The sequence below is a fragment of the Trypanosoma cruzi genome, genomic scaffold (assembly GCF_000209065.1).
Source record: "Trypanosoma cruzi strain CL Brener 1047053516085 genomic scaffold, whole genome shotgun sequence".
Taxonomy (NCBI): Eukaryota; Euglenozoa; class Kinetoplastea; order Trypanosomatida; family Trypanosomatidae; genus Trypanosoma; species Trypanosoma cruzi.
The window spans coordinates 14,181-22,969 of NW_001849149.1; the positions used below are offsets into that span (position 1 = coordinate 14,181).

The 8,789-nt window shown below is 52.3% G+C and overlaps 1 protein-coding gene and 1 pseudogene across 1 annotated transcript, besides 13 other annotated features; one reads left to right on the forward strand and one right to left on the reverse strand.

Annotated features, from left to right (window-relative positions):
- Window positions 1-2,196: a sequence feature (heterozygous, Esmeraldo-like haplotype).
- Window positions 758-795: a microsatellite.
- On the forward strand, window positions 822-2,762 carry Tc00.1047053507545.30 (annotated as a pseudogene).
- Window positions 2,197-2,942: a sequence feature (areas merged during assembly that could not be assigned to a particular haplotype. This can correspond to areas where the two haplotypes were merged or to regions with more than two copies in the genome that were merged during assembly.).
- Window positions 2,855-7,355: a mobile genetic element.
- Window positions 2,884-3,106: a mobile genetic element.
- Window positions 2,943-3,127: a sequence feature (heterozygous, non-Esmeraldo-like haplotype).
- Window positions 3,128-6,812: a sequence feature (areas not merged during assembly with more than two copies in the genome that could not be assigned to a particular haplotype).
- Window positions 6,813-6,858: a sequence feature (heterozygous, Esmeraldo-like haplotype).
- Window positions 6,859-7,992: a sequence feature (areas merged during assembly that could not be assigned to a particular haplotype. This can correspond to areas where the two haplotypes were merged or to regions with more than two copies in the genome that were merged during assembly.).
- Window positions 7,182-7,355: a mobile genetic element.
- Window positions 7,425-7,446: a sequence feature (GC_rich).
- Window positions 7,447-7,469: a microsatellite.
- Tc00.1047053507545.41 (uncharacterized protein) lies at window positions 7,515-8,777 on the reverse strand (the record flags this gene model as incomplete). Its single annotated transcript, XM_800623.1, has 1 exon — window positions 7,515-8,777. A coding segment is annotated over one exon (1,263 nt), but the record flags the coding sequence as incomplete, so codon positions are not given.
- Window positions 7,993-8,789: a sequence feature (heterozygous, non-Esmeraldo-like haplotype).

Consider the following 8,789-nt stretch of genomic DNA (forward strand, 5'->3'; position numbering starts at 1 on the left):
ATCAGATCTCAGCGGCAAGGACCTGATCACTCAGGAAGTTCTTCACCGTCAAGAACTGGTTCACCTCGCAAGGGCAAGGTGCGGCGAATCTGAGCTCTGGGGCCGACTATACTGGGCTGTGAGAGATTGCACGAACCAATGCCGTTTCTGCAACATCTCACCAGAACAGTCTGCATATATGCGCTCCAACAACGATCCAACTGCACCGGGGACGGACACTGTTCCCCCGTCGGCAAGGGAGGAAGACGTCTCTCCAGTAAGGAGACGGACCATCACACGTCGTCGGAAGGAGAAATGTCCGTACTGTGATTCTACATTGACGGGATTCTCGAATCTCGTCAGTCACTGTCGGTCATTTCATCCGGAACATCCTCCACCGCTTCCCGAGCTCAAATGCGATTTCTGCGACATGGTTTTCCCCACACGGAGAAGCACCGCACAGCACAGAAATCGCTGCGCACACAACCCAGACGCCACACGGCATCTAAACAGCAGTGCCAGGAGGCGATCTCTGCTACCGCAGGATCAGCCAGCTTCCACAAGCACGCCAATTGGCCCGCAGGAAACCTTGCACCATCTGCTTCTAGAATGTCCAGGCACCTTGGCTGTGCGCCAACGGCTGGGCATTGAACAGGACCTCCGCACCGAAAAGTTCTCTCAATGGCAGTTGCTTCATAGCAGGAAACTTTTGTCACTGCTCGACCACCTCTTCGGCACTCAGATGGCAATGTATAGCTAGACGCGCTGGTAAGAGTAGAAAAAAAAAAAAAAAAAAAAAAAAAAAAAAAAAAAAAATACAGGCATCAGGTCATTATTTGAGTATGAAGCGAGCTGTAAAGGGTGAAGCGATCTTCGACGAGGATATACGCAAGCTTTGCGATAAGGGTGTCAGCAATCCACCGGGGCGGTCATTAGCTGCTGCGGAGGTAAAAGCAACTGTTCATAACTCCACTAAACATTTCTTGGATGCAGCTGCCGAGGAGGCGAGGAAACCAACGACGACGAGCGCACCGGAGAAACTGGAGGGATTGTACGAGTCTGTGCACAATGCGAGGTGGAGCCATGCGGTGGAACCTCCGGACGGCGTGGAGCGAAAGAAAACGGGGACGGGAATGGGGGTGCATGAGGGGAATCCAGAACAGTCATGGTCGTACAAGAAAGTTGACGACGCTATCGAAAAGAATGACGCTGAGCAGCAATTCAGTGCAGCGCCTCCCGTGTTGATGGTTCTCGCCTCGGAGAAGGCATAGCCGTATTCGTGGAATACGATGCAGGATCTTCCTAAGGACGTTTTTGTAAACTGTGAGGTGGATCGAGTGTGGCAGATCGTCAAGGGCGATCTAACCGCGTGGTTCAGCCCTCACGGTGGGACCTACTTTACGCCCAAGCGACGTGTGTTGATTGGGACGCCTGGGATTGGGAAATCGGTGGCTGCCGGCTCGTACCTCCTCTACCAGCTGCTGCACTACGATGTGGAGAAACTCCAAGTGGTAGTCCACTGTTTTGGAGAAATGGCGTACGTGTTTGACAAGATCACCAAAACCGTGACAATATACATGGGTAATACAGAATCGAAGATCGTTTTGGGTGGTTTGTGGCAGCGTGGGATGAAAGGGTATATTATTTACGATGTGGCAAGGCAAGGAACACCGCCCGACACAAATTTTGCACCCACTACCGGATGGAGCATGATTGTGGTGTCATCGCCAAACGTGCGCAACTATGATGGATGGGCAACGCAAGTAAAAGCCAGGCGAATCATCATGAATTGTCCCGACGAGATGGATGTGAAGGCGATGTGTGCGTGGATGAAGCGAGGTCTGGATCCATATAAGCAAGCGGGATACTGGAAGATGGTTGAAAAACACATGGAAAAAGTGGGGCCGATTCCACGCCACATCTTCGATGAGGATGAATATGGAAAACGCACGTGGGATGCTACGAGTGCCTTGAGATGGATCAATATTGGGGAGCAAAGAAACTACTTTACAAAGGGAGGAGAGCAATGGTATTCCGAGGATCTGTCTTACAAACTTGTGAAGATTGTTCGAGTGAGAGGAAAAAGCGCATTTGAGGACTTCAGTAATGCACCTATATGTGATTATCTTGGGGTTTTAACATTATCTCGTTTGGCAAAGGCGCTGAGTCCGAATGATATTCTTTTCCTCGTATTGGGGATGAAGAATGTTATTCAACCTGCAGCTTTGAAAAAGTATGCTTTGAACGTATTCTTGAGTGTGAAGTTTGTCACTTCCATAGTGAAGGATCTCAAGGAGCTGCCGCCACCATCACCTTCCGAACCACGGTCCTCGGTGCTAACGTTAAACCCTCATGGTTACCCCACCGAGGCAGCTGCAATAACTGAACTGAAGTTTATTAAACGCCCGCAAGAATTAAAGTATCGGGTGCTGTACATACCGACGTTCCCAACCTTTCCGCTGGTGGACGGCTTTTTCTTTGTTGATTCGCCGCGAAAGACGTTGGTTGGGCTGCAGATGACGACGGCGAGTGCGCATCACACTACCGCCAGCACTGTGAAGCAGTTCACTGAGTGCCTGGCGGCATATTTTGATGATTGGGACGAATTCTCCCGAGACATGTCGTGGGATATGATTTATATACAACACGCAGCCAGCAAGCCGATGAAAAAACGGCAGAAATGCCTTTACGTCGATTCTAATAATAAAACCGACGCGGAAAAAAATAATTGTGGCGTTCTGGGAAGGAAAGGTACACCAATACCAATTTGTGTTGACAACTGATTTTTGAAGTAAAATCCGAGAAATGAGAATACAATAATCTTGTAGAAAAGGGATAGGGCAGAAAGTTGAGAAAATAATTGGGGAAATTATCGTATTGCGTTTGTCGTGAAATTTAACAGGGAATAATCTTCTGGGCAGCTGGCCGGATCCTGAAATAATCTATGGAAACCAAACAAGTTAGGAAAAAAGGTTCGTTAGTTAATTGCTTCAATGTTTTCTTTTCATTCAATATATACAGAATTCTGTGGACCACTAGCATGGTGCTTTGTCCTCGGTTAGGATCCGAATATTATTACTTACTAGCTGGCAGACTTTGAGGTCCTCCAGCCACAAGACCCCGCCGCTCCCCTTCGCAAGTTCCACCCCTTCGCCAAGTCCTGAAGTGTAAACACACGACCGCGTGATATGCCGTCTGCGGGGTTTTCCGCAGAACGTCCGTAGACAAAGGATGCCTTTATTCCGCGAGAGTCCAAAAACCCATGTATCCGTCGCAGCTCCCACGTCATGGCGTGCGATTTTGAGCTGCCTTTATTCGCCGCTCCTTGCAGCGAAGTACTGTCCACCCAAACGTCCATGGTGGATGGCAAGATGGCGGAAAAGGCCGATAAGGCCAAGCGTACCGCGCGCACCTCGGCCTGCATGATAAGAAAAGGCCTCCTCTTCCACTTTTCCTCCGGCAATTTTAACGTCGCCGGAGTCTGGAATAAAAACGGCTCTCCATCCCTGGAGCGATGCATCCGCGATGATGGCGGCCGATGCCTTTTCCGTGGGCTTGATGATTCGCTTACGATTGTTCTCGATGATGTGTCGTAGTCTCTCATCCAAACCAACCGCTGACGGCGGAAGGTTCGCCGGGGATGTCTCCAGCACAATCCCTTGGTTAAGTGCCAATCATCGCCGTCGCACTGCCTTGATGAGAAAGTAGTAGGCACACAGGCGCCTGCCCAAAATGGCCGCCGCATATAAAAAGCGTGACGCCATAACCTCCATTTCCGCGATGGTTAAAGAATTGAGTGCCGGCATGGCGCGTACAGACCGGAAAAACTTCTCACTCAGTGATACCGCCTGGTGAGCATGACCAAACTGCATCCCCAGAAAGGTGTACTGCGTGGCGCCCGATTCGCGGTCCTCCCCCATCGTGGCGTGACAACTGTCCGCATTACGAAGCACTTGGGCTTCCCACAATGTCGCGTCGCTTTTCGACCCTGCAATGCGTATATTACCGATCCAAACGTCGATACGCACCAATGGAGGTGCGGCCCAGAGGCGGCGAACCACCGTCGTCACCCCCGCAATTGTCGAAGCAATAATAACCTGGAGGATTTCTGGGCTGGCCTTTTATCCCATTGGGAGCCGTGTGAGCTCCACCAGCGTGCCGTCCTCCACGCGGCATCGAAAGAGATGCCGAGTCTCCCGCGGTAAAGAGACTTGAAAAAAGGATGCCTTTACATCCAGGCAGGAAGCGGCCTCAGCCATCACAGGCGGCAAATAATGGGAAATGTGCAAAGGAGGAACATTCGCCTCATAAGGGTCGTCTCCGTTCTTGTCGCGTGGCCACGCGATCCATCGTCGTCGTAAACCGGCGGTTTTCTCCTCCACAACCGAAAAAGGTATTATCCATCCGCCCGTTATTGTGGACGAAGCGTCCTCGATTATTCCCGCCTTTCGTAACAAACGCGCGTCAGCGGTTGGAATCCTCCGTGAGCCTTCGCGCGCCTTACCGGAGGAAGACGGAGGGAAAGGGGAACGCCCGACGAGTCCCCAAACTTGCATGAGACTCTCCAAGGTAGTCGGGTTCAACCGACTCATGATCCACTTTGGTATTCAATACGGTCACGTTGACTCGCTGTAACGGGGTAGCGTGTTCATCTTGTGGAGTGGCCAGACGCGTCCTTGTCGTTATTGTAGCAGCATGATGATTAAAAATCATGAAAAAAACGCTCCTCTGCTCTCAACCAGGGTTCCTGCCCTTCCGCAGTGTCTCCCTTCACATCAATGCGACCAGCGACGACACCTGGATCAGCATTGTGGTGTACTTCCACATATCGAACAGTATTCTGGGGAAGGTCGAACGGATCGACGTGCTTCGCCAACTGCGAGATCACATGTGGGTCCAAATTGTATGTCTCCACGATTGGAGCAGCGTGCCTCAACGCACCGCGTTTTATGAAATGCGCCGTGGCACCCCAAGGAGCCAGAGCTCGCTCGACTTTGGCGGTCGCAAGGTTCGTGAGCTTTTCGCTTTCTTGAAGTGTCCTGAATAGCTTTATAATGTCGAAGGCGTCCTGCCCTCGTATCCTCAAGAACCGCGAGGCGCAGTGGGGATCCGCCCTCGCCGTCTTTGGCGCCACGGACCAATCCAAAATTATGGTCCTGTCCGGTTCCATCGTAAGGTTGTTGGGTGTCAAGGATGCAATCTCAAACAAACGACTCGCCGTTATCCACGCAAGTCGAAAAACAACACGTTCCCTTCAATCGGTCCGGCTGCGGATAACCTGATTCATCTCTTCCTTCGTTACGGGGCGCGCCTGCTACGTCTCCCATCGCGCCGCAATTTTTGTAACCCCGAAAACATCATGTCCAACGGGGTTCGATCCATTTGCAACATGGACCACCAGCATCCTGGCGTACTGCAGTCGGGTCGACGGCGCCACATCTCATATCGCCAGAAAAAAGGCCGCACAGCTCTCCTCGTTGATCGTGCGTTCGTGCGTGCGGCAAAAGGTTGTGAATTGCCCCGCTAGGGACATTCTCTGCACCCACGTTGGCGGCGCCCACATCTCTCGAGCGACCTCGTTCGCTCTCCTCATATGGCCGGCCCAAAACGGAGATGTCGGTGATTCGCCGTACCACAGTCGAGCGTCGTTGGCGGATAAGCTCCATTGCCCTTCTCGTCGATTGCGTTGAGCCATCTGAAATATCGGATGGAGCATCGGCGGTGCGGTGCGACTTCTGTGCGTAATGGTGGGAGGTGGTGGAATGAATGAAGCCGCCGTCGTCCGCTTTCATAAGAAGCAGCAAGCAGTCCCTCGCTGTTTCTTGACGGCCGTCCGCGCTGCGAGTAACTTCCTCCGGTTGCGTTTCGGACGTTGCTTTTAGATGTTACGTGTCCATAAACACGACGTAACTGACATCGCAACGATATTTGCGTCCCTCGTCGTTCCAACGAAATCTGGGTTGCCCTCGCAAAGGTGTCCGTCTGGTGAACAGCGGTGTAAAGACGGACGAGAATGTTGAAGAGCGGGAAGCCGGGGTCGGATGCCATCATGAGCTGCATCCGGAATGCCTGCAGTAAGATCCTTCCAAAATTCATGAAGCGATCGGTGGGATCCCGCTCCGCTTCCAGCGCACCGATCCACGCAACCAAACTGTCAAATAAAAGTTGAGCCTGGTCGTCCGCCCGTTTCCAATAATTGCGCGCCCCCGAAGTCGACAAAGACTCCGGAAACGCCCTCATCCCATATACGCGGGGCCCAAGTGGTGACGCCGAATACGCGAAAATTTCGTCCCTCTTTTCCGTAGCGGAACGATCGTCCAAAGAGAAGTGCGGGAAGGCAAAGGCGTCAAGGGATAGAAATGTGGTCACCCAAAATTGCCCTGAGACGTCTGGGGAATAACCTGCCGTCTCTCTCGCGCCGGAGTTCGTTGGGCCGTGCGTGACGACGCGCCCACAGCCATCAAGCGATGCTTTCGAAGTAGTTGTTTAATATCACCATCTTCGGCCATATTTTGACGCGCGACAGGTCCATCTGTAGGACCTCTCCGAGTGGCGGGGGCTTCTTCACGGCTCGCCGTCTCCGCCTCCCACGCGGCTCGCTGCGCCTCTTTAGCACTAATGCGTGCCTCTCGCTCCTGTGGTTGGGCGCGGGTCGCCTCCAACTGCTGTTCGCGTCCAGCGAGCGCGCATTCTCTTTCTGCAAGAAGGCCGCCGGAGACCGCAATGTCAGATTCGCGCACCGATAGGTTGTTATGCGCCTCTTCCACCTGCGAATTAAGCTGAGCGCTTCGATCCTGCACGTCCACGGCGGCGTGGGCGTATTTCGTGCTCGGCCGCTCCCTTTCAGCGATGATGAGTCCTTGCCACGCGCCCCCCGGGCCGCACCCACACAATGGTCAGAAGCGCTTCGGTTTCAAAATTCGGTACTTGAGGCGCTGGGGCTTGCCGGATGCCCTTCAAGGCTCGAATCCTCCCAATGCTCGGAGACGCTTCCCAAAACCGAACGTAAGCCTGTCTTGGAGGTGGGCGCCGTTTCCGTCGCGTCCGACGGCCCGCTTTCATCAATAAAGGTGAGTTGCGCCTGGAAAGCGCCATGTTGGCGCGCCATGACGAAAACATAGGGATCAACATCGTTCCGCTCGGAGGCGGTGTGAGGAACCAACGCCATTTCCTTAAACCAACCCCACCGCGCCTGCAAATTAAAAATTAAAAAATGAAACATGACATGGCCGCCATCGCTCCCCCAACTTTTAAAGTCGTTTTTTTCCAAAAAATCATAAGACAGAAAGACGTCCTAAAGAAACGCACCCCTTCACGAGGAAAAACGTTGATAAAGAATGCCGGCTCTCCCGCGATCGCTCCCTTCACAAGCTCCTAATAAACCACCCAACAAAAACAAAAACATGATATCCAACGTTTCAACCCTGGAGAAAATAAAACAAAATCCCCCCGCCCCCCCCCCCCCCCAAAAAAAAAAAAAAAAAAGAAAAGCTTTCGGGGAGAATAAAAAATAAAAATAATCGTCCGTCCCATTCTTAGGCCATGCTATTCCACAAAGTTTGATGCAGCAGCCGCTCGAAAACGATCAGCCGAGTGCAGCACCCGTGTGGGCAAGAGCTCGCGAAAATCCTCCAAGCAGCGGATAGTTCAGGGTTGTTTGGTGTCCAGTGTGTGAACACGCAAACAGATATTGACAGAGAGTGTCTCTGACTCCCACCATTCATAATCGGAAACAAAAACTTGGACCACAACGTGTGATGCAGCGGCCGCTCGAAAACGATCAGCCGAGTGCAGCACCCGTGTGGGCAAGAGCTCGCGAAATTCCTCCAAGCAGCGGATAGTTCAGGGTTGTTTGGTGTCCAGTGTGTGAACACGCAAACAGATATTGACAGAGAGTGCCTCTGACTCCCACCATTCACAATCGGAAACAAAAATTTGGACCACAACGTGTGATGCAGCAGCCGCTCGAAAACGATCAGCCGAGTGCAGCACCCGTGTGGGGAAGAGCTCGCGAAATTCCTCCAAGCAGCGGATAGTTCAGGGTTGTTTGGTGTCCAGTGTGTGAACACGCAAACAGATATTGACAGAGAGTGTCTCTGACTCCCACCATTCATAATTGGAAACAAAAATTTGGACCACAACGTGTGATGCAGCAGCCGCTCGAAAACGATCAGCCTAGTGCAGCACCCGTGTGGGCAAGAGCTCGCGAAATTCCTCCAAGCAGCGGATAGTTCAGGGTTGTTTGGTGTCCAGTGTATGAACACGCAAACAGATATTGACAGAGAGTGCCTCTGACTCCCACCATTCATAATTGGAAACAAAAATTTGGACCACAACGTGTGATGCAGCGGCCGCTCGAAAACGATCAGCCGAGTGCAGCACCCGTGTGGGCAAGAGCTCGCGAAAATCCTCCAAGCAGCGGATAGTTCAGGGTTGTTTGGTGTCCAGTGTGTGAACACGCAAACAGATATTGACAGAGAGTGTCTCTGACTCCCACCATTCACAATCGGAAACAAAAATTTGGACCACAACGTGTGATGCAGCGGCCGCTCGAAAACGATCAGCCTAGTGCAGCACCCGTGTGGGCAAGAGCTCGCGAAATTCCTCCAAGCAGCGGATAGTTCAGGGTTGTTTGGTGTCCAGTGTGTGAACACGCAAACAGATATTGACAGAGAGTGTCTCTGACTCCCACCATTCACAATCGGAAACAAAAATTTGGACCACAACGTGTGATGCAGCGGCCGCTCGAAAACGATCAGCCGAGTGCAGCACCCGTGTGGGCAAGAGCTCGCGAAATCCTCCAAGCAGCG